Raw genomic sequence first — 26408 nt, 5'->3', positions numbered from 1 at the left:
ACTGTCTTATTATTTTTACTATTGTCATTATTATTATCACTATTAGTAGTAGTAGTAGTCGTAGTAGTAGAAGTAGTAATAGTGTACTTTTTGTCTTAATATTTGGTATTGTTTGACTAATATTCTTTTTATTATATTTGTCATGTACCATTTTTGTCTACAATTTTTTTTCAATCCATTTTATATTTCTGATATTATTTGTAATGTACTCTAATACATAAGAATGATGGAGCTTGAGTATATATTTTTACAGCATTTTATTCTGTATTAGTGCATAAAATTCAATCCTCCAGTTGTTCAAACATTGGACAAATTGTTGTTCGCAATAAACTCTTAGCATAATTAATATACGAATGTTTCTTGCGATGTATCCACGTTTTCCGATCAGATATGATGGAACATCCACAAGTAGAGGTCATCCGAATAAAGCGGGCCTGCCACGGTAAAGCAAGCGTCTCTGTGCTCCAGCAGAAAGTCCATTTGGCCCAGCAGGTCCAGGCACATGTGCTCCACCAGAGTCAGACAAGTGGACCACCCTCCTTCGGAGCCACCTGTCCACCCTGAGCCAAAAATGTCCAAATGTTCCGTGCCTTCCTCGAAGAAACCGTCCATCTTGTTGAAAATGTCTTTGAATCTGTCCAGCGAAGGACTAACAGCATTTGCAAGTACTTATTAGCGAAGCCATCTGTCAGCCTACATCCTCACGTCAACATTGACTGGGATTATCCTAACTAGGCACTCATTCAGTGGATTAAAAAAAAAAAAAAAAAAAAGTATACATTGTAGTTTTTCTCTAATACTGTTTTAGTGGAATATTTGTCGATTTTTTTCAACTGTTTTTCCTTTAACATTTTTGTACTTTTTTCTGATATTTTGTATTTTCTAATTGAATATTTATGTATGTATTCTATTATTATTATTATTATTATTATTATTATTAAAAACACATATTTTTTGTTTAATATGTAATTTATTTTTTTCTTACATTTTCATTTAACATTTAGATATTTGTGGGTCTTCTTTTTAAAAAAAAATATTCTTCAACTCACATTTGTCTGTAAAATTTGTTAAAAACATTTGGTCACATATTTTATTATTTTCCATCTAATACTTTAGCATTTTCTTGTTCATAGTTTTCATTAAACCTTTTTTTGTGTTTTTCCACCAAATGTTTCTTCATTTTATTTATTTAATTATCTATTTGTTTATTTATTTTTCATCTGATGTTTTGATAGTTTTTCTAATATTTTGCATGAAAAAAGATGTCTAATAGTTTTTGTCCGGTATTTTAGTATTTTTCATTTTAATATTTGTTCTCATATTTTTTTATTTGTGTCTTCTTACATAGCATATTTCGGTGTTTATTTTTTTATTTTTGTATTTCTCATAAAAAGCAAAGAGTCCCGAGCAACAGCTAATGTTGTGACATAAAAAAAAAAAAACCAATCACCTTTAACTTTTAACTATTGTCGCTTCCATACAAATTCAATACAACAAACAAACATGTCGACACACTGAACTCTCACCACTAGATGCCACCAAATTCAAAATAATGTATTTATACGTACAGACAGGTATTATTGTCGGTTCATTGAACCCAGTCTCAAGTACCTTTAATCTGCAACGAATTTCCTCATATAGCGCCCAGGTGGTGTTTATTTACTCATCTACAGGCAGGGGACGGCGTATATTGGTGATGGAATAATACGGAAAAATATTAAACAACACTACGCAGTATATGACAATTGACATCCAGTGAAATGAGATAATTACAGTTACTATTTATTTATTTATTTATTTTGGACTGGAAAAGGGGAGGCATCTATTTCTGGGAGGCATTTATTTTTCATGAGTAGTTTATAAGAAGGATCACCACAATTTGTCTGAGTGTGGGAAGAATAGTGTCTGTAAGGTGAGATAATTGTGTTTTATTTTTCGAGAAAAAGGAAAGCATTTATTTAAAGTGGGCATTTATTCTTCTTAAGTGGATGATGCACATGCGATCTATCGAGGGACAACCACTATTTGAAGACATATTCTGATTCTGATACTGAATATAGGTACACTGAAGACGCTATAGACCTTATTTCTGAAAATAGTGGCTGCAGATGGGGAGGTGTCTATTGGGGATGGAATAATATAATATGTATTAGTATTAGTATTACTAGTACTTTACAATTTATGTCTCGTGAAAATGGACAAAGTGTGGTACGGCAATACTTTTTAATGCATCTCAAAGGCTGTTTACGTTCCTCAGTATAAGTGCTGCTGTTTTGGCTAGCAACAGAATTAAAACACACTAACCGGTTAAGTATTTAATGTCCATGTGTATAACTCCTATCACCTGAAATAATGACAGTTAATACCTGTTTTGTTTTGTTGTCGTTTGTTGGATGGGAAAAGAAATGCGTCTATGAGGCATTCATTTCTTTATATGTTTATGACGCACCAGCCACGTGTATGAGAAGGGTGGTCACGATTCAAGAAAATGCAGTAAGGTTTGTAATCAAAAAGGCTTCGTCAGTTCTAAATTTTGGATTAAAGGTGAAACGTCCTTAGCAAACAAGAACAGTCCAGTTTCCCTGATTCAACCTTTTAGTATTACCATAACCTTGTTGACTGAGAATCTACACACACAGTAAGGTGTGCAAGATCATCTTTAGTAATGCACAGGGACAGTTGTTCACAACATGGTGGGTACTACTGTTTTTGTTATCAACAGAATTGAAACGGTGGTGACCACGGTGGCCTCATTAACAAAACGGCTTGTGACCATCCAAGTCATTGAACGACAGAAACGAGCGTGCTGAGACTCTCTCTCTCTCTCTCTCTCTCTCTTTTTTTTTTCTCGGGCCAGAACACCTGATCCATGGGAAACCCTCGCACACAATGATGATGAAACAATGCGGCCACAGTTCTTCGACGTCCCTGGGAGGGTCACTGTGGGCCGCAGATCTTATAACATGCCCTGGGGAGCAACATGGTTCGGGTAGGGTTTCGGGTTTCGCTGACTGTGTGTAGTTGTGAGAAGGACAGAGAAGATGTGAGACGTGTGTGTATGTGTGTTTATTTCTTGTACTGTAAATATATATATTTTTTAATGCTCTTTATAATTATTTTTGGGAACAGTTGTCACAAAAACAAAGGGAAGATGATTGATACCTTTATTGTCTTTTTTATATACATAATTATGTTTAACACTATACATGCAATATACATATTTATGTTTCACACAAAACAACATTTTGGACTTTTTGGGTGTGTTAGAAGAATGGTGATGACATCATGTACAGAACACTATGTTCAGATAAAAAATAAGGTCGTCAATTTGTTTGTTCTCGGCTCAAATTGTACAGACAATGTTTAAAATAATGTTTTGAAAACTTCTAACTGTCACACTAGTGTAAAAAAAAGAAGTTAATCACAGTATGGTCAAAATAAAATAAAGTAAAACTACTCTGAAGATGCTCAACATGACAAGTAATGGAACAGTAAACAGGGAAGTGATTGCAGAGGGTACAGGAAGTTCCACTTCCATTTCTGTGGCCTGTCGTCACTCATTTGGACTTTGGATAACATAAAAAAAATGCCCAGAGAAAAACCAAAAACACAAGATGCTCACTGAGCTGAAGTCATGCAGGATGATGGTAGACCTCCAATTTTGTTTGAAGAAAAACATGTTTGAAGTAAGTATTTTCTTAGGTAAAAAATTCATTTACCTTCAAATTCAAAGATAGTTTTATAAAGGTTAAATAACCAGTGTCCTAATAGAAATGCCCTTCTAGAAACCTTTTAACTGTGCCATTTGACAAAGCACATGACCGGGCTGCACTGGCCCTGAATGAACAGATCACTGCATTAAGACCACCGGAGAAACAAAAGCGAATTGGTTGCACATTCCCCAAGTAATCTCTTTAACAGAATGCAGAGAGAGAAGACTTCATGCTTGAACAAATAGCTGTACATCTTTGCACCATTTTGTCCTCAACAAGTGTACAAACAACCTCCAATTTGACCTCCCTCCCAATGTTATAAATAGCTAACTTCGTTAGTATTAATGGCTAAGCGTGCCCGCGCCACAGATCATAACGAGGTCTCATGTTGCTAGTATAACAAGCTAACAATAGCATACCATTGTTTTAAAGATAATACAAGTACATTGCTTACATTTACCTTTAGCTTTACATTTAACTTGGCTTTAGGTCATACACAGCCATAAATAGAAGTAAACAGAGAGAGAGAGCGATTTACCCTGTTTTCCTGTTGTTTCTATGCATTTTATGGCACTCCACTTGGCCTTTCTTCACATTTACAAGCCACTCTTTTGTTGGGAAATGGAAGACAAAGGATTCTGTTGTTGGCTTTGCTTCGTGTATGTGTGTGCGTGTGTGTCACTGATGCCGTGTGGGTCACTGAGGCGAGGGTCAAAAATAGTGGGGGCCCTACTTTAAAGCTTTAGGCTCAGTGATGGGAAGGTAAGGTGGATTGGTGTTATTTGTATCGCTTCGTGCGTTGAAAAAACTGTCTTCATATGAGCATTAAAGCGCATATTATACCTTTCTTATGTGTATTTATTTATCTTTTGACTGGGTAATCCGAGATCGTCGTAAATATTTGGATTTCACGCAGCTTTTGGAGGTTATGTAACATTATCTGTCGATATGGAAAGTTGAGGCATTACGTAATAGCAAACTGAACATGTACACTTTTGTTCACTTCAGTGTAACATGACCAGAATGGTACACAGTACACAGTGTTTCAGTACGGAATAATATTTATCATGGGAATTTTGTTTGTTTTTGCGTGCTTGAGATAACTGTTCAATCAATCAAATAAGCGATGGTTCAAACAATTTTCAATAGTAAGCACTAAATTTGGCCTAACTCCACCTTCGGGTGGTGGGACGGGTCCTGACTGTTGTTTGTGCCTATGCACCAAACAGGAGTTCAGAGTACCCACCCTTTTTGGAGTCCTTGGAGGGGGTGCTGGATAGCGCTCCTGCTGGGGACTCTATCGTTCTGCTGGGGGACTTCAATGCTCACGTGGGCAATGAGTGAGACCTGGACGGGCGTGATTGGGAGGAACGCCCCCCCCCCCAATCAGAACCGGAGCGGTGTTCTGTTATTGGACATCTGTGCTCATCACGGATTGTCCATAACGAACACCATGTTCAAGCATAAGGGTGAGGGAGGCCGTCAAGCTGAAGAAGGAGTCCTATTGAGCCTTTTTTGGCCTGTGGGACTCCTGAGGCAGCTGATGGGTACCGTCTGGCCAAGCGGAATGCAGCTTTGGTGTTCGCTGAGGCAAAAACTCGGGCATGGGAGGAGTTCGGTGAAGCCATGGAGAAAGACTTCCGGGCGGCTTTGAGGAAATTCTGGTCCACCATCCGCCGTCTCAGCAGGGGGAAGCAGTGCACCAACAACACTGTGTATAGTGGGGATTGGGTGCTGCTGACCTCGACTCGGGACGTTGTGAGCCGGTGGGGAGAATACTTCGAAGACCTCCTCAATTTCACCCACGCCTTCCCATGAGGGAGCAGAGTCTGGGTTCTCTGAGGCGGGCTCTCCTATCTCTGGGGTTGAGGTCACCGAGGTGGTTAAAAAGCTCCTCGGTGGCAAGGCCCCGGGGGTGGATGAGATTCGCCAGGAGTTCCTCAAGGCTCTGGATGTTGTAGGGCTGTCCTGGTTAACATGCCTCTGCAACACCACATAGACATCGGGGACAGTGCCTTTGGATTGGCAGACTGGGGTGGTGGTAGCTTTTTTAAGAAGGGTGACTACAGGGGGGGATCACACTCCTCAGCCTCCCTGGTAAGGTCTATTCAGGGGTGCTGGAGAGGAAGGTCCGTCGGGAAGTTGAATCTCAGATTCAGGAGGAGCAGTGTGGTTTTCGTCCTGGCCGTGGAACAGTGGACCAGATCTACACCCTTGGCAGGGTCCTCGAGGGTGCATGGGAGTTCGCCCAACCAGTCTACATGTGTTTTGTGGACTTGGAGAACGTGTTCGACCGTGTCCCTTGGGGGGTCCTGTGGGGGGTGCTTCGGGAGTATGGGGTACCGAACACCCTGATACGGGCTGTTTGGTCCCTGTACGACCGGAGTCAGAGTTTGGTCCGCGTATCCGGCAGTAAATTGGACTAGTTTCCGGTGAGGGTTGGACTCCGCCAAGGCTGCCCTTTGTGACCGATTCTGTTCATAACTTTTAAGGACAGAATTTCCTACTAAATCTCCCTATTAATACAAATGTATGAATGTGTAATGTGCTGCGTTTATTTTAGGTAACAAAAATGAAATTACACTTGTTTTTTTTTTTTTTTTAAATCAAATCCTGCTAAATAATGGTGGAATTTGCGCTGTGTGATTATCAGAACAGATGTCGCCAAGACACACACACATGCACACACACACACACACACAGTCAGACCTTGGTTTTAGTAGTGATAGAGGTTAGACCTTCAAATATTCTGCATACCTTCACCTCACCGCAGAAGGAGAACTGAGTAAAAGTGTAGACTGCTACGTTAGCTTAAACTTGTGATCCATATGTGTGCGTGCATTATGTTTGAAGTTTTTACATGGCAAAACTGTGTAGCTGAATTCTCAAGATAGTGCTGTGTCCGAATGCAGCATACAGGCGATGCGTTAGTGATAAACACATTTCGACACGCCTTCCGATACCATGTGACTGCATGTAATGGAGTTATCAGCCTGGAAGGAACTTCAGATATTTACTTACAAGTCCTAAATTAGTCTCAAGTCTTTGTTCCGGTACACACATAAAGACAATCGGCCTGTTTTTGTGCCCATTTTTCCCCTTCCTGACCAAGCACCTCAGGAGCCAGACAATCTTTTGTCTTATGAGATTGTCCTTTAGTGTTAAAAGTGGATTTGTCCCGATTCTAGGTTCCCAAACAGCTCGGGGCCGACAATCATGAATAATGAACGTGTTCAATATTTCAGACCAAATGTCATGTATGTGGGGAAAGCTGAGTCATGAAGCGGTGAATTGTGATGTGGAACAGAATATAGCCAATCAAGAAGAGCCCTGACTCAACAAAAGAAAATACTGTAAATTAAAAAAAAGCATCATACCCGATGTCATTTCTTTTTTTTTTGTATAAAAGTGTGTTCCCCAGATGGCAAGAAATATTTTGAAAAGCAAGTCATTTTTTGAGGGCAACGGCATTTTGCAAGGCTTGCGGCAACATTCGGAAGGATTCGGGAAACATGGGCACAAATCCGGAAGTGTTTCTTTTTCTTCTTCGGTTTTGTGAGATCAGGCGTAATTTCGAGATCAGTGCCGAAACATAATCTTTTTCTGCTTGGTGTTCTGTCTTGATAATATTGTAGCACACCACACACAATATGAACAAAATTGTTAACTGACAGCTTTTTTTATGTTCATGTACGGAGTCTGTCACAGATAAATAATCTCTTAAGATTTGAAAAATCCTTTTGTGTGTACCAGGCCTTAAAATAATGATATTTCTCCATATGATTCACAGATGGTTAATATCAGTAGCCATAAAAAAAAGCATGTGATGTCTCATATTTCCCAGAATGCACTGTGTCATTGCAATGATGAATTATTGGAGTAATATGGACATTAATTCTTGTTGCTTGTTTGTGTTCATGTAACCAATAGTTTATGGAATGTGTGCCTTATTTAACTAGCATATTTATTGATGATTTATGTTGCGGGCGGCACGGTGGACGACTGGTTAGAACGTCAGCCTCACAGTTCTGAGGACCCAGGGTTCAATCCCCGGCCCCGACTGTGTGGAGTTTGCATGTTCTCCTCGTGCCTGCGTGGGTTTTCTCCGGGCACTCCAGTTTCCTCCCAAAAAACATGCATAAATTGGAGACTCTAAATTGCCCGTAGGTGTGACTGTGAGTGCGAATGGTTGTCTGTTTGTATGTGCCCTGCGATTGGCTGGCAACCAGTTCAGGGTGTACCCCGCCTCCTGCCCGATGACAGCTGGGATGGGCTCCAGCACGCCCGCGACCCGAGTGAGGATAAGTGGCTCAGAAAATGGATGGATGGATGGATTTATGTTGCATTATTTTTTCATGACACTGTGACTTCAGGTTGTGTGAGATATAGTGAGAGCCCGGTTCGCCCAACAGCGCAATTACTGTTAAAATTAACACTCAAGTATTCCCGAGTTAACAGTAGGCTATCTTTACACAAATTTCTGAGTAACAGTATCATTACACAATTCTAGCTGAGTGTTACTCATTAGTAATATTGATGCTATTAATGTTTTACTTTTAATTTCCTGTATTGCAGTTTCCGCCCACATACCAAAAACATGCGTGGTAGGTTAACTGAAGTCTCTAAATTGTCCCTAGGTGTGAATGTGAGTGTGAATGGTTTTTTGTTTATGTGTGCCCTGCGATTGGCTGGCAACCAGTTCAGGGTGTACCCCGCCTCCTGCCCGATGATGACTGGAATAGGCTCCAGCACTCCTGCGACCCTTGTGAAGATAAGCGGCTCAGAAAATGGATGGGTGGATGGTTAGAATTCTATTATCTTTGTATAATGGATTAGTGTAATTAAAGAAATGGATTATTGCCAATTTGAAATAATTCAGCAGCATTTTCATGTTAGTTCAGTAGAAAAGGCCTGTTTAATTTACCACTTACAACTATAGAAAAGAAATTGGGGGAGTAAACTTAACATTTGTATCCTGTAAAATAAATTTTTTGCAAAAATACAATGCTTGAATTCAAATGCAATACTTTTCTGATCTCCCTCCATGACACTGGCTTCACAAGGTAGCCTTTACACTTATCTTGGCATCGTTGTAGTAATATTGGCAGATTTAATAAATGACTTTTTAACTTTTTTATTTCTTAAAAAAAAAAAGGCGTCATAACCTAAAAATGCTGAGCTTCGACTGTAAATAGGCAAGACTTATCAGGTCATGTAGTTTAAGTCAAAGTCAAGTCGACTCTCTCATAAACCTACGCCAAGCAGTCCTAAAATCGCCGACTTTAGTTGGACTCAAGTAAAGTCATGTGACTCGAATCCCCCAACTACATTATATAGAGTACTCTCGAAAGTGAACACAATGGAAATTAAGTGAACGGAATGTGAAGTAGTTCGTTGCCCTCAGTAAGGTTCCTTATTTCTACTCTGAAGGGGCTGAGGCGAACATGCTCTCCTCACAGAATGTGTGTGTGCGTGTGTGTGTGTGTGCGCACGTGTGCGTATGTGAGGGAGCTGATGCAACTCAAAACATGGCTGCCAAACATGAACTCCCTCTGTATGAGTCATGAGTGATGCATCCCACTGTCTGAACCGCACCACAATTCTTACTGACAGAGCAGAACTAAATCAGTAGTATGTAACACAACACTACAACTTCACAATCATGTTGATGCAACACTTTAAAAGCAATAAGACTCTCTAATTGTGATCCCTTTTAACCCATTTTCGCAGTATATGATTTTGTTGGACCTAGCCAAGACGCCTCTTTTGTTGCACTAGCGTCGTTGCTAACATTACATTCATGCAGTTTTTGTACAAAATTTGCGCTAAAATGATCAGTCACAGACAACTTCTGTTAGCCTTTAGCATGTATGTTCTTTAGCGTTAGCATTTAGCATCTTTAAATACAGCGGAAATGCCTTGTATTTGTAGTCTTTGCCTTGCTTACTGAGCTCCACCCTTACCTTGTTGCATATGACAATAAAAATAGATGTTTCGGCTAAGGGGTGCTCGGGTGGAATCCATTTGTTTTCTTTTATCATCAAAGTTTGTCTGCGTTTGTGATCAAGATATCAACACAGAAATATCACAGGCAGTTTTGACGGAGTGAGTCATTCCCTATTATTGCTACGTTTGTGCATGCATTGTTCGGGACTGAACTCCATGTATTTTACATCACGCACTTTTTTTGGGCAGCTAAGGGGTCCTTGGATAGACGTGTTGAGTTTATTGGTGGCAATTATTGTTTTCATTTACACAAATTATTGTAGGATTATTTTCTGCTACAGAAACGCAAATTGATGTGTTGCGTTAGCGTTTTACAAATGCGAGACAAGGGGCCGCGCTCTGCCAACTGCTAGGTAAAATGAATCGTTTCCTCTGTCATTTCTGCTACATCATTTTCAGTATCCCACCAAGTGAGCAAGTCACAATATTACCGGCCAATGCGAAATATAAAGAAGCAAATACTGAAAAATACTGCTACTAAGATGTTAGAGGAGCTGATAGGCTTAATTAGCATTGTGTCATCTCCTCTAGTAGATTAGGTGAAAAGGATTTTTTTTTTTTAAAAGAAAAAAAGTTACGCATTGTAGCTTTAAAGTGTCATGGATTCCAATGACATCCACAAGTGTTAGGTAAAATAAATTTTCATGAATTTCAAGCCAGCCTCAGATGTCGGTGAATCATGCCACTTTGGTGTTTTAACATCCATTCCCAGTTTATTGGCATTGGGTCTGCCAAAAGTCTGGATAGGACAATCCGCTGGATTAAAAACGTCTAAGTACAGGAGATGATGGTCCTGGGTGAGTGTTGGAAATGTGCCTATACAATAAATATAAAAGAATATATCTACAAATTACATCCAAATAAAAAAAATAACTCTAATGGGAATTCAATTCCATCTGTTAAGAGACCCTCTCCTCCTCTCTGCAGGAATCTGCAATAAGTCCCAATTTATCAGGTATGACAAAAACTTTCAAAGAGGCAAACAAGACGGTCCTTTCTCTTCTTTGTTGCTCGGCAAAGCTCATTATTCTTACTCCCCGCCGCTCCCCCAATCAACCCCTCCTCTACCTTGACCCTCCCCCCTCCCCTCCCCTCCCCTCCCCTCCTCCGGCAAGGCAACAACTGTGACTTCTGTGGCACCGCCTCCATTCTCTCTCACTGGCTCTTTCATTCACTTAGCTCCCACTTCACTCTCTTTTCTGCCTCTCCTCTCGCGTCCCACTCCTCATTGCTGGAAACTCACCACCAAAGATCAACCCTGTGACAACTAACGACCTAACTCCCCCACCTCCCCCCCTCCCCACCTCATCATCCACATACTGATTTAGCTTTAAACCCACCACCAAAGGAAGTGTGTCAAGTCTCAAGGTACGGAAGCAATTTTTCTATCATTTTACATGTTGTGCGGCCCTCTGGTTAAACTACATGCGTGTGCGTGTGCGGGACGCGTGGTGGATGTGCTGCGGTTTGAGGAAGTGTTCCGTCACAGATGTTCCGCATGCCACATGGGCACCCATTCAATGCGTTTTAAAGAGCTTCCTACATTTGATGGGGTGACATTTGTAAATACAACTTGGACTTTTGATGGATTTTTAGAATGTAGAATCTTCGGCAGACTGTAAAGCAAAGGGTGGGGAACGTTTTCCTCTCATGTTTGATAATGTCCGGAGGAAAAAATGATGCAACCTTTTTTGAGGACTCCTTTGAACAGTTCCTGAGTATTTGTTTTTCAAATAACATGGCGGGCTGGTTCACATGCTCTGGCAGGCCATATAGGGCTCACTGGCTATAGGTTGCCGGCCCCTGATGTATACAATGGGAAACTTAAGGTTTTACATAAGCATAGTAGTAGTAGTAGCACCCATGAACAGGAACATACAAAATAAAAATAAAAAACATGAGCACAATAGCCTATAGGTGCTGCTGTTTTGGTTAGCAACAGATTTCAAATGCAAAAAAAAAAAAAAGATCACTAGAAAATCGTGAACAAATATTAGACACATTTTTCAAAAAAACGTGAGATGACAAGTACATAAATATTAGACAAAAATACAAAAATGGTAGAAACAACACAAATAATACAAAAATATGAGATAAAAGAAACAATATGATACAAATAAAATACAAAAAACGTTAAATGACAAATATAAATATTTGTTGAAGTACATAAAGGTAGACATCATTGTGGAGCAGCCATATATGAGGGTCTACTGTGGCACTAATCGTCATTAAAGATGTCATCTGTACATAAAATTATGTTTCTTACTGCACAGGGAACTGTTTTACAACATACAGTAATCAATCTGAGACACTGTCTACGATCTGCCTTTGACATTTGCTACCTTTCAGATCCAGAGATATCCGCCATGACACAACTCAACGGGGAGGATTCGCAGAGAGCCCGACGAGGCCTCCGGCAGATCCAGGCCAGCATCCAGTCCCGCTCGCTGCTGGCCAGGAAGAGAGTGTCGAACATCAGCAAGAAAAATGTGAAGGGCTTTTTCATAAGCAACGCCTTCGTCATATTCACCGTAGCAGCGGTTATCATCGGTGAGTTTACGTTAAATTTATTTTAGTACCCTTGTAAGAAGTGTAAATTATTATTATTATTATTATTTTAATCTCCATACTGGAGGCCATGAACGCAAAGGAGACAAGTTCTGGACTCCTTTTACAATAAAAGTCACTTAATTCCAAGATTTCAAAATTTGCTGCTGAAGGAAATATCAGAAATAGAACCTTTTCCATCTCAAAACCTTTAAATACTGTTTTAAATAATAAAATAAAAAGGTTTATTAAACATTCAGGTCAAATTTTGAGTTGTTTGACTGCAGAATTGTTCTGAGGGTTCACTGTATTTTTTGTTTCGTCATGTATTTCGTCATGTGGGGAATCATATTTGACAGCCTATTTCCAACATCAGTGATTTCTTTCACATTTTTATCCAAGGTTTGGACTGATAATAATTAAATAAAGAAAGTGGTGGCCAAAACCATGAAAAATGGCACCTTTGAAACAAAAGGGACGACTAGCTGACCGTTTCCCAGCATAGCTTCTTAATCGATTTTTGTGCGTTCTGCCATGATGAACATGAATTTCCTGTCAAACGGACACAGTGGTGCTGCATTCAGTGTTTTTTTAATGTTTCGTGGTTCATGGCGAATCATCAAACTTTGCTGCCAAACTATGATGAAAATTAACAAATTTCACAATTAAACCTTGTACATCTGTCTAAGTATGCCCCGTTGAAATTTGATAGTGATCAGCTGAATTCCCTCGAAGGAGTTCCTTCAGATAGAACCCTCGAAAATATCAGAAATGCAGAAAAATTGCACTTTCAAACCAAAATGTGCGTTTCAGAGTCCTGTCACGATCAACTGGAGTGCTGATTTGTGTCATTTGGCCAAACTGGTGCCGGATTATATTTTCTACCACTCAAAAATAACACAAGAAAACCCCAGCATATATGTTCTTTACTGATTTTCATGCGTCCTGTCATGATGAACATGCACAGCGGATTCAGTGTCAGTGTGTATGTACACCAGCTGTCTTGGAAATAAATAGAAACAAAACCAAATTTAAACCCACTTGGACCTCTCCCGACCCCTGTGGCTGACATTCGAACATTTTGGAATTAACCTTTGAACTGTGGTGTGGCCGGAAGTCTGACGGTGGCCCACTCACACGCGCCACATTTGTACCCCTGCTAGAGTTACAGTGCACTTGTGAGTCAACCACTGAGTAGCCTCTGTGAGTTCTACTTCAATGAGCCCACATTGCAGTGACGCACATCACAAGAAAAGCATCTGCATCCATTTTAATTAAAGAATCTCAAGGCTTAATCTGCAATTCTTCTTTGGCTCATGTACCAATCCTGGACAAGGTTTTGTCCGAATCCGTTGCGAACATTTTTGCCTAATAATGTGAATGAGTGAACTCGAACTAACAAGAACAATTGTGTACATTTTTGTGTATAGCTACAGCTAGTTAACTAAAAAAGTAAGAAACTAACTTAATCACAACATACATGTCCCTCTAAGCTTGTTAATAAATGAACTAACACTAAAGCTAAGTGGGTACTGTTAAATAACTAACTAGAATGAAACCAAGCAAAACCTTCTAATCATGCTAATTAACGAGCAAACTCACGAACTAACTAGCCAACTGACTAATAAACTAGTTAACTATCTAGCTAGCTATAGTAGCTAATAACCGCAATGAAACATACAGAGCCCTATTAAGTCACCTAACTAGCGAGCTAACTAACGATGGTGAAACATTTACCGAACAACCCTCTAAACCTGTTAGCTAGTTAACAAATTAACTAACTACATGTATAGAAACATACAAAACGATCTATGTTTCACTCAGCACCATCAAAAGGAACCAGCAAACGAACTCAATTCAACGAAAAACTGGATGCTTAACCCTCTAATCTTGCTAACTGACAAAACGAACGAATGAGTAAAACTGCCTTTTAACGAACTGACTGACTGACTATATCTGCTGCTGAATACGCAACCCTCTAATCTTGCTAGCAAACAAGCAAACTAATGAGTCAAGTACTGTAACTATAACATTCTGTAATTGTGTTCCATACCTAAAAATGTAATATTGACTTTTAACGTGACATATGCGCAGGTATCATTCTGGGGTTTGGCCTGCGGCCGTACAACATGTCCTACCGCGACGTCAAGTTCTTCTCTTTCCCTGGAGAGCTGCTAATGAGGATGCTGCAGATGCTGGTGCTGCCCCTGCTCGTGTCCAGCCTCATTACGGGTCAGTTATCATCATTATAAATGGTCAAATACACACCACAAATACTATATTGTACCCACTTGCCTTCCCGCATCACAGATTAAATGAAACGGATACTATTTTTAGTTTCAACTTTGCTATCAAAGTACCCAAAATAGAAACATACAAAGAAGACACTTTTAAGCTGTGGCTTTTATTCTAAGTATGAATCAAATGACTTCATACAAATGTCTGCACCATTTTACTCATTCAAACTGGGTCACCACAGAACATTAGGCTACATAGGCAAAAGTGGTGGTTACAGGATGGATTAACCAATGTTTTAATCAATCAGGAAGTCTTGAATCTTAATTCTTTATCTTAGTAAGCTTCCAATACAGTTTGGAGCTATTTCTCAATGATGTGGAAAAGTCCATCAAACTAAACTGGAACCAAATGGCCACTTTGTTTAATCGTAAAAAATTGGAGTTGCTTGGCTCATAGGAGGTGTGCAAACATTACAAGCACAATTGGCAACACAAAGTGTTACTTTCAGTAGTCCATACTAGTGATTGTGACTTGGACCAGAATGTTTCCATGTCTTCCATTAAGTGTTTTTAGGAAACCGAGGGCGGATAAAAAAAACTAACGGGATATAAACTCGTTATCGATTGAATGAGCAAACACACGACGAAGCTATTTTGCCCAGTCATGGTGTTTCTAACTCTCTTGTCGTTTGTTTTGACGTGCAGCAAACATATAGTGTGTGTCTGGGTCATTGAAAGGAGACGTAATTCCCTCATGCAGGGACACGGCACAGATAAGACAGGCGCCTTTGTGCTGTGCATCGAGTGGAACATTAGCATTCTGTGACATCATGTCATGTGACTACTGATACAACACACGGGGAAATCAAAAACAACTCAAGTGTCAGGACAGTCTGTTTTTTCCCCATAGCAAATAATGTAAATATAAATAATCAGTCAAACTGTGGCCACCATAAAACACTTTATTAACTGTACGGGTTATGACCACCGTACTAATATAATAATAATGACCGTACGGGTAATGATGAGTCATGTTGCATCACATTTTAAAATCTTGAAGAAGTTAACCAATGTAAAACATAAAACCAACAAAATGCTTTGTTTTAAAACATAAAAACAGTACAACTTGAACAAGGCATTTTGTAAAGATGACGTGATTTTTTTCCCCTCTAAAATGCTTGTCATACAATTGGAAAAAAAGAAGTTAACCACTGTAAAATGTAGAAAAACAAAACATGACTGAAGGCAAAAGCAGAGGTGAGTCTGTCATTTCATTAATTTCTTTTTTACATTAGCTGTCATATAAGTGTAAAAAGTTAACCACTGTAAAATAAAAATAAAAACATTAAAAAAAGAGCAAAACACTTTGCCCTAACTTGGGATCTAAAAACAAAACATGAACAAAGCAAAAGTTTAAGCAAGTTACGCTTTATGCCTGGATCAGACGACAAGACAAATTTGGTCTTGCACGATTGCACTGTCAGACTACTAACTAACTAACTAACTAGTTAGATGTGCTTTTTATTGTTTAAATATTCATGTACCATAATAGGACACACCGGGGCAAGAAAACACACTTGTCAGTCACACATTCTAATACAGTATTTTTGCTCATATATAAAATATGCAGGTTTGGTCAGGTTCTACAAAGTTTGGTTACCAGGACCACTTCTTGTGCCCCCAACTTCAACTTTCCACTCTCTATAGAGGGGCCTGCATTTTTATTTGTACCCCCCACCAACCTTGCAACACTACCTCTCCTTAAACCTTGCCTCTTTCATTCTTTTGAGTGGAATAAATTAGTGAGGCTGCGTTTGTTGTTTCCCTGACGACAGGTCAGGGATCATTTTGTGTGTGTATGTGTGTGTGTGTGTGTGTGTGCAGACTAGTCGACAAGTTTTCCCAGGCTTGTCAGCAAAGGGATATGAAGGAGAGGCAGGAGAAAGGACACAGTGAAGGGCACTCAACTCCCCTTGGGTAACGACAGAGCGAGGAAGTGAAACGTTTTATGGCATACAGCAATTGTATTAAAAGACATCAAGGCACAAAAATGACTGACATGTTGCTGTTAAAAAGCTATATTTTGTCACAAAAAAAGTCTTATTTTTGTAATCATTTCCAAACTGATTGAAGTGGTATGATTTTGATATTTTGTTTTCATAAAAGTCCTTGGCTTTTTAAATTGACCCAGGAAATATGTCCACAAACGTGGTCGAAATCATTTTTAACGCCACCCCGGAAATATTTCCACAACAATGGCCGACATGCTGCACCGAAGACTTTATTTTGCCTCCAAATTGTTGCATTTTCTCATTATTTCAACAGTTGTTAGTTAGGCTTAGATCATTTTATAACTTCGATATTACTATTATATTTTATTTTTCCATATTTCTATTTTTGGGACCGATCAGCGAGTTTAAAAAACGATAACCGATCACCGATCTGATCACAAGATGGAGGAGTGTGTCTATTTAAATTACCTGTTCATTTACTGAATATACTTGGGTACTTAATTGCGCAAAAAAACTTTATTTACAATAAATAATGTATCTTTGTTCCTCTATTTATGCCAGTGAGGCATAGTGACAGAGAACAAATGAATGGTCTTTTATTAGACGACAGGAAGTAAATACAGTAATTAATGTACCCACTTTTTGTGACATTTTTGTTTGTTGGTGTTCCGTGAGATTTCTCAATTGTAAAATGTGTTCCTTGGTTCCATAAAGGTTGGAAATCACTGCTCTCGTCAGATCGTGTATTCTAATCAGTCACGTCAAACCAACATTACATGACAGAAATAATGAGTGCTAATATACTGTAATTAAATTACTTTATTTTTAATTAAATGACTTCACCCACACCGAAACTTTAGAGGATGATTCAACAGAACAACGGCATGTTTACGTCCAACCGATCGTGGTACCACTAGCTTGCTAGGCTACATAACATTTTATTGCCTGCTTGTGAGCGGCATCTAAATATCGGCCGATATTGATCAACCCGATAAAATCGGTGTAAAGTCAATTTTATTTATATATTGTAATTATTTCAAAAGCAGATAGGGCCTTTTATTTTCAAATCATTAAATAAATATGAAAAATTTACTTCTTAAACTCATACTGAAAATATGCGCACATATTATATATACTATGCAAATAAATATATATTAATAAAATATGCATTTACAGCATTTCCCCCTAAATTGAGGGGAAAATAAAATATTTTCAAAAAAGTCAGATATTTTTAAAGAAGAAAGTTGTACATTTTAGAGGGAAAAATATATTTTAGGAGACAAAAAACATACATTTTCTTAGTGTCAATTTTAGATTAGCCCCAGATTAGGGGAGGAGAGAATCAAATAACAGTCGTGTTGTGACAAAGCAAGTACAGTTAGTGCACACGCACACACACACACGCCGCACACACACACACGCACACACATACACATGCTGGTATACAAAGTGGCACCTATGAAAAGATGACATCAATCAAGTCACGACAAAAGGCCTATTTTGCCTGTTCCTGCTCTGAATGAACGTAAAGGCCATAATGGGAAGTGACACTTTGAAATTACGTCGTTCCCTTTTCTTCTCAAATCCACACCCGCACTATTTCTGTGGCCACAGGCGTAGTCTTTTGAATGCTGTCACAACTATGGAAGACAGTTAAAGTCAGGTTTAGTGCTCCATTGACTGCAGCGGTCATAAACCTTGTTTAAACATTGTCTTTTCAGGGCAAAAAATAATTCTTACTGGAACATCATGGTCTAAAACCAAATAAAAATCTCATAGGAACTGTTATGAAAAAGCCTACGAATAACAAATGACATTCAATGAAAAAAAACAAAATAATTTTGAAAAATGTTGCACATTTTTAAGGAAAAAATGTATTAGTGTTTCAGTAAAAAGTTATATATTTTGGAAAAAAATATTTTTAGGGAAAAAAACTTACTATCTGAGAAAAAGGTGTAATCTTTTTCTGAAAAATTTATATTTATTGCATTTTTCTGAAATAAGTATTTTCAGGGGAAACATTTAAATATATATTTGGAGAAAAAAGCAAAGGGGTAAAATCATATATTTTCTTAGTCGCAATCATTGCCTAAGATTAAATTAAATTAAATGTAAACCTTTATTTAGATCTTGAGAAATCATTGATGGCAAACCCTCATTTTCAATGGTGTCGAAAATACACAATAGGATGGATTAAATTGTGGAGTCTGGCAGTCTGAAAGATGATTCTATCTACATTGTGTGGAGACAGCGTCTTTAATGGGAATTCACAATCCGGTAGACGGTCTGCCCCGCCATGCGGTCACTCCACAATGTTCTGCGCGTCAGATGCCAACACATGCATTTTCTTAGGTCAAACAGTCGGTCAAGGTCAGCGTCTTAATCATTAACTGGCATCTCTGCATGCAAAGCAGTCACACCTGGCTTCCTTTTGGGACATAAATTTGAATAAATCACTTGGGAAAGATGCACAATTCAAGGGGGCTGCTCCGATACACTTTCAAACTGTGAGTGCCATTTAAAATGTACAAAAGGTATAGCGGATATGATCGTTCCTTGGGTACTGTCCAGTAGGTGTTGTTTACCTGCCCGCATAGATCAGAGACGGATTGTATTTCTTACTGCGCTTTGTTCCTTGTAAGATAGTTGAGCAGATTATAGGGATGGGTGTATTCCATCTATAATTACACCGCCCTTTTTCCCAGGCTTACTTTCTGCTCGCGGCGGCACACAACTTTATTTACATGGTTGTCTACGTATGTACGCACTGTGTTAATCATTAACCGCAACTCGTTTTGATATACGTCCACTCTCTCAAAAACTGCCTTGGAGAAAGAGTTGCTGAGTTGTTGATACTCTGCAGTAGTGCCTCCTTAAGGGAGTAGTATGTGCAGGAACTCTCCTCATGCAAACAATCGTAATGTCAAGCATAAAATACCTCGTAAGTTGTATATTTTGGAGAGAAAAAAAAGACATAAGGTTGTGTATGTTCAACACAAAAAAATTTTGACAAAAATTCATATTTCTGAGAATATTTTTAAAATATTTACAAGTAAAAAAGAGTCAGACATTCAAGAAAAAGTTGTATATTTACCACTAAAATACGTATATTTTCTAGAAAAAAAGAAAAGAAAAGTAGTATGGGTTTTTTTTCGAAAAGAAAAAAGTCTTAGAATTTTTTAGAGAAAAGTCTTTTATTTTTTTGGAAAAAAGTTATATATTTAAAATATTTTTGGGAGGATAAAAATCTTATTTTTGTGAAAAAAAATCAATTCTTTTAGGGAAAAGGAAGTCAATGATTGGCTGGGGACCAATTCCGCGTGTACACCACCTCTAGCCCAATATTTTTGAGAAATTAAGTTGGATATTTTAAGGGGGAAAAAAGTCTTATATTTTCGAGAGAAAAGTCCTGTGTTTTTTAGGGAAAATGTTATATATTTTCAAGAATTTGGGGGAAGAAAAAGTCTATTTTCAAGAAAACAAAATATTTTTTTCAAGTAATGTGTTTTTGAGAAAATAAAATATTTTTGAGAAAAAGGTTGTTACATACCTGGGGCAAAAGTAAAAAAAAAAATTGATTCTAGCATATATATATATATATATATATATATATATATATATATATATATATATATATACTATATTTATAGTATTATACATATTATATTTGTGTGTTTGTTTGTTGAAGGAAAACAACTCTATTTTAAAAGGAAAAGGTTGTATATTTCTGATCATTCTTTCTATATTTTTTTTTTAAAAAAAGGTCTAATTTCAAAGAAAAAGTTATATATTTCTGAGAAAATATTTTAAGATTTTTGTGAAAAACGTGGATATTCAAGAGAAAAGTTATGATTTATCCTAGAGTTTTGTACTTTTATTCTTCCAATAGTTTATTTGTTTCTGAATTTGTAAACGTGTTTCACAGCATGCAAATTGGTGTACAGTTTTGTAATTTTGTTTGTATTCTCTGTCACATGGCACTTGTAAAGCCAAAGCCAGAGCTTATCGAGAAAGTTTAAAAACAAATCTGGAGCAAAAACTGATTTACAGAACATAAAATGACAATATACTGTATGTCGTTGAATAAATACTGTTATTATAAAAATCCGTTTGTACCAATAAAGGCCTTCTCTTTAATGAACACCTCACCTTGAATAAGAGCCAGGAAATACACTATTACTGGGGGATGGAATTCCAATTGAAAATGTATGACTTTTCTGATTTCAGGCATGGCCGCACTAGACAGCCGCACATCGGGTAAAATGGGCATGAGGGCGGTGGTCTACTACACCACCACAACGGTCATTGCCGTGTTCATTGGCATCGTCATGGTGCTCATCATCCACCCTGGTAAAGGCTCCAAGGACGAGTTCACCAATCAGCAGCAAATCGAACGTGTTAGTCCCGCTGACGCCTTTCTGGACCTTATCAGGTATAGACCATGTCATGACGTTTGTAACTAATAAGTGCCAGGGGACTTCCAGGTGGCAGAAAGAGATTGACTAGCCATGACAAAAACTTGTTTAGAGTTGCGCCTTGAAATACACCACAAACGGTTTAAGTTGAATGTATGAATAATGCAAGATGACTGGATCTTGCCATTTTTTTTTTATACTGGGGCGGGGAACAGTTCCTATGACAAATGGGGGTAAATCAAAATCCCCCCAAAAAAGTGAAAAATGACGTGCTATTTCTCAGAGGATGATGTAAGACGACTGGCTGGACTGTACCATTTTTTACTTGGGCCAGGGGGTGTAATACTTCCATCCATGACGCAAACAAAAGTATGTGATGTTTTGCAGGAACATGTTCCCTCCAAACCTTGTGGAAGCGTGCACCAAACAGGTAACTGTTACTCAAAGATGGTCTTGTCACTCTGTCCTATTACTTATAAAAAAGTATTATTGAATTTGGTTAATTTATCTTAATTGATTACTTAAGAGTTCCCGGTTGCATTAATAACTATATACTTGATACACTCTATGTGAATAAAAACAATAACCCAAATCTTTAATTAATTCACTTGTGATTATGTGCGCACACACACACACACACACAGCTATACATACATGTGTGCGTGTGTGTGTATATATATATATATATATATATATATATATATATATATATATATATATATACACACACACACACATATATACATACATATGTGTATATACATATATATATATATATATATATATCTGCCATGTACATGTATATATTTATAGCTGCACATTATGCATACCTGCACACTCCAATGAGATCCAATATTACAAAATCTACCTTTACAGAGATAATAATACTCCATTTACATTGATGTATTTGAAGACGATTATACTGTGCGTATTGCAAATACTGTGTTGAGTACACCCTTTCCAATGTCGCGGTAAGATCCATTTACTGGTTTATGGTTGTTATCACACTTTTGCTCTTTTCCAACACTGGTACTTTGCCTTACAAAAGACAAAAGTCATACATTCTTAAATTGAATGTTTCCGAGACAAAAGTGGTATATTTTCAAGATTACGGTTGAATATGAAGTAAGTATAAGTATAAAAACGTTGTAGATTTTTTTGTGGAAAAAAAGTAGTATATTTTTTAGGGAAAGGACAATTGTGAGGCAACAAATATATTTTGGAGAAAAAACGTTTTGTATTGGATCTCATTAGATTGTGCACTAATGTTGTGGCTAATGAGCATGAACTGAAATGATGTGTTTTGCTGCATCTTCGTGTGATTGCATGAGTAGATTAGATGAGTAGAGTAGCTAGAATAGCTGTGCACTAATGCAAATGTATTGTGTTCATACTTCCACCATATCATGAATGAAGACGCGCGTGTTGTACCTCTATGTCTGGAAATGTTTGTTCCATATGCTTTTCTTTACAGATGTAGTCATTTCACTAGAGTCATATCCCGAGGATCGTCAAGGCACTGTGAATATATGGCAAGCTATTAAATTGCCACTGCACTGCTACCAGCGTGGCTAAAAGCTTCACCGGCTAACATTTAGGCTCTCGCTTTTTTCAGTTCAAGACGCAGTACGCCAAGAGGGTGGTCCACATCAAAGTAACGGTCAACGAGTCGGTGTTCCTGCTCAACGGGAGTCAGGTGTTGGCAAGGGAGGAGATGATCCCCGTACCGGGCGCCGTCAACGGGGTCAACGCGCTAGGCCTGGTGGTCTTTTCCATGTGCTTCGGGTTGATCATCGGGGGTATGAGGGACCAGGGACAGCCCCTGAGGGACTTCTTCGACTGTCTCAATGAGGCCATCATGAGGCTGGTGGCCATCATCATGTGGTATGTCTAAACTAAATTACCCAATGTCACTTACAGTAATTGATCTGAAAATGAGTATTTACAACAATTCTGCATCTTTGTTATCTATGCCAGCGACGTATAGTGACAGGAAGACCAATTAAATACTCATCTGCGAAATGGTAGATGGTAGTATTGTGACTTGCCTGAGACCAGAACTCACGGAGACCAAGACAAGACCAAGACTTTTAGGAGTCGAGACCGAGTCAAACCAAGACCGAGACAACCGAGACTAGACCAAGACCGAGACAAGCCGAGACCAAGACTTAAAAAAGGCATTTTAAAAACCATGACAAGGTTGAACAGTTAAAGACCATTCTCTCTTTAATTATTCTCTTTCTGTTGTAAAAAAATCATTTTTACATAGCTTTTTTGTAACATGTTTGTGGTGAAAATAAAAATTATATAATGAATTACTTATATGATTAATTATCTTTTCCTTTCATGAATGGTATATTTTATTTAGATTTGCCTTTTGCCTGTGACATCTATTGTAGTCAAGAGGCGTAGCAACATAAAAACCAGAGTTGTCGAGAGGTGGAAAAACAAGCAGTTTTGAAGCTGGGTTTTCTTTCTTTGGTTCAGGTATGCCCCCATTGGTATCCTCTTCCTGATCGCGGGTAAAATCGTGGAAATGGATGACATCACTTCAATGGGCGGCCAGCTGGGAATGTACACGATCACTGTCATCTGCGGCCTGCTAATTCACGCCATGGTGGTCTTGCCTACTCTCTACTTTGTGGTCACCCGGAAAAACCCCTTCGCCTTCATCGCCGGGCTGCTGCAGGCCCTCATCACGGCGCTAGGAACGTCCTCCAGGTTTGGGAGCTATTGTGTCACAGTCACGCACAACCCGTATGCCCTAATCTGCTAATTTTTACCTTAGTTCGGCCACGTTGCCCATCACGTTCAAGTGCCTCGAGGAAAACAACAAAGTGGACAAGCGCGTGACCCGCTTTGTGCTCCCCGTTGGCGCCACCATTAACATGGACGGTACGGCCTTGTACGAAGCGCTGGCGGCCATCTTTATCGCTCAGGTGAACAACTACGACCTCAACTTTGGGCAGATTCTCACCATCAGGTAAGCGTCCGCACACACTATATTATCTCTACTGTACAGTGCTTAGAAAATTGATTTGACCGGTGGTTCTCAATCTTTTTTCAACAAGTACCTCCTAAAAAAACACTTACCGGTAGTTCTCCAAGTACCACCATGATGACCAACATTAAAATGCAAAAATGAGAGAGGTTTTATTCCTGAAAAGTATGTTTAATATTATTGTAAGCCATTGTAACTTTATGTACAGTTTGAACATTTAATGCTACTCACACTGCATTTGATTCAAATGTATTGCACATAAATGTTGAATAAAAAATGTACCTAAATCAAAGCTTAAAAACAAACAGTTCTTAAAGGTTAAATGCAAATGCATTGCTTTAAAAAGTTAAATACCGCTAAACTCCACTAAAGCAGTGATACATAAGTTTAATTCTCGTTAAGTGCCTAATAACAAGGTAATAAATTGCATCATTGTATTTGCAGTGTAAATTAGACGTTTTAATCCTAAAATATTACTTTTTTACCGATGCGGAGCATAGGAAAAGATTGGAAATATTTGGACGGGCTCAAGACTATCAGTTTTCGTGACCCTATTCACTGGTGTCGCCAATGCATGCTGGGAGGTCAATTTGAGTTCACGAGTGTCAAACAGATGACCATTAAAATGATTCCATCTATTTCCCTGTGCAGCATCACAGCCACAGCAGCCAGCATCGGAGCGGCCGGAATCCCCCAGGCGGGGCTGGTTACCATGGTGATAGTTCTCACGTCGGTGGGCCTACCCACTGATGACATCACACTCATCATCGCTGTTGATTGGTTTCTGTGAGTACTGTCTATGCCTTGTTGTCAAGACTTTTACTTTCACACATAGATCCCTCAAAACTGGGAGCATTTTCAGGCAATAAATAACAAAAAACGGGCCTACAGTGGCATGCAAAGGGGTGGGCGGAGGGGGCGTTGGCATTGGGGGCATTCTCGGTCAGTGCCATTTATAGAGAAATAATGGATCAAGAATGGCGGCACGGTGGCCGACTGGTTAGCACATCTGCCTCACAGTTCTGAGGACTGTCTGCGAGGAGTTTGTATGTTCTCCCCGTGCCTGTGTGGGTTTTCTCCAGGTACTTTGGTTTCCCCCCACATCCCAAAAACATGCATGGTATGTTGATTGAAGACTCTAAATTGCCCGTAGGTTTGAATGGTTGGTTGTTTATATGTGCCCTGCGATTGGCTGGCGACCAGTTCAGGTTGTGTACCCCGCCTCTCGCCCAAAGATAGCTGTGATAGACGCCTGCGAGTCTCATGAGGATAAGCGATGCAGAAAATGGATGCATCAAGAAAAAAAGTTGGAAATCCTGGCTTACACAGGAAGTGTGAAAGGGGCTTCCGATATTACAACCAAACGTGGATAATGATTGGGTTAGTCCCGCCGTCGCATGTCAGGTGCCGTTTATAGCCCCGAAAAAAGTGGGAAAATGCAAGCAGTGTAAAGCGAGCTGCTGGTTATACTTCCGAAGGCGAAAAATTACCAGTCTGATTTCATCCCTTCACCCCCCCCCCCCCCCCTCCCCTCCCCATTTCATGTTGGTGAACTGCCTCGAGAACAGCCACATAGGAAAAAGACAGAAGAATTACAGCATTTCCAGGCAGTGTAAAATGGGCTTCTGAAACTGAGCTCCAAAGCTAGGATATTTTCCTCTTCATATGTTAACAGTTTTGAGTTGTAGTATAGCTATTTGAGGTAAGACATTCACTGCCATTGACGGCTTTAGAAGTCAAATTTCCCTGTTAACTGGGAAGGTTGGCAGTTTCATAAAGACGATCTCAGTAAATTGATGATGAGAACAGTATGTTTGACAAACAATGCCTCTTTTTTATAAGCTTGAGTAAACAAATGGTTTCCTTGGTTGTGTCCTATTTGCGCTATCCACAGGGACCGACTGCGCACCGTTACCAATGTCCTGGGAGACTCCATAGGCGCAGGCATCGTGGAGCATCTATCTCGCCACGAGTTGACCAAAGACCCGGAGGTGGCCCACTCGGCAGCAGCGGAGGAAGCAGGCAAGAAGCCCTACCGGCTCATCTGCCAGGAAAACGAGTACGAGAATGAGAGGCCCGCCGTTGACAGCGAAACCAAAATGTAGCACAGTTTTCTTTTTTACAACGTCAAAATATTTCACTTCCAAAATTTGACACTTCATCCCAAATGATCAAAGGGTGCAAACTTTTTTTATAGGGACCGAGCCCTGCTACAAATAGCGAAACAAAAAAAAAACAGGGCTAAATGACACCCCGGAAAATGTTAATAATTGCTTACAAATCTAAAACTCATCTTACAACATTGCCCTTATTTGTTTTAATAAATAAATAAATAAAATAAATTACAGATGTAATTTGGGGCCGGGGGGGGGGGGAAATGCACCAAAAGTGCACATGTACGTGAACATGCAGCAACTCTTCATAACTTCTATTAACAACCCAGGCTAAACTTAGCTCCTCCCGAACACACAAAGATG

At 39.1% G+C, this 26408-nt stretch overlaps 1 protein-coding gene across 1 annotated transcript; it reads left to right on the top strand.

Moving 5' to 3' along the window:
* Positions 1-10876: 10876 nt before the first annotated feature.
* Positions 10877-26186, top strand: LOC133399865 (excitatory amino acid transporter 1-like). The gene is made up of 10 exons (XM_061671826.1): positions 10877-11087; positions 12069-12269; positions 14361-14498; positions 20743-20947; positions 21318-21360; positions 22546-22814; positions 23418-23651; positions 23719-23913; positions 24583-24717; positions 25826-26186. Exons 2-10 carry the CDS (start codon positions 12086-12088, stop codon positions 26034-26036), a joined length of 1614 nt encoding a protein of 537 aa, XP_061527810.1. The 5' UTR covers positions 10877-11087; positions 12069-12085; the 3' UTR covers positions 26037-26186.
* The last annotated feature ends 222 nt before the right edge of the window (positions 26187-26408 follow it).

The sequence above is a fragment of the Phycodurus eques genome, chromosome 3 (genome assembly GCF_024500275.1).
Source record: "Phycodurus eques isolate BA_2022a chromosome 3, UOR_Pequ_1.1, whole genome shotgun sequence".
NCBI classification, from domain to species: domain Eukaryota; kingdom Metazoa; phylum Chordata; class Actinopteri; order Syngnathiformes; family Syngnathidae; genus Phycodurus; species Phycodurus eques.
Note: the sequence above shows the minus strand (reverse complement) of the source record. Positions and strands in the feature narration are given on the sequence as shown.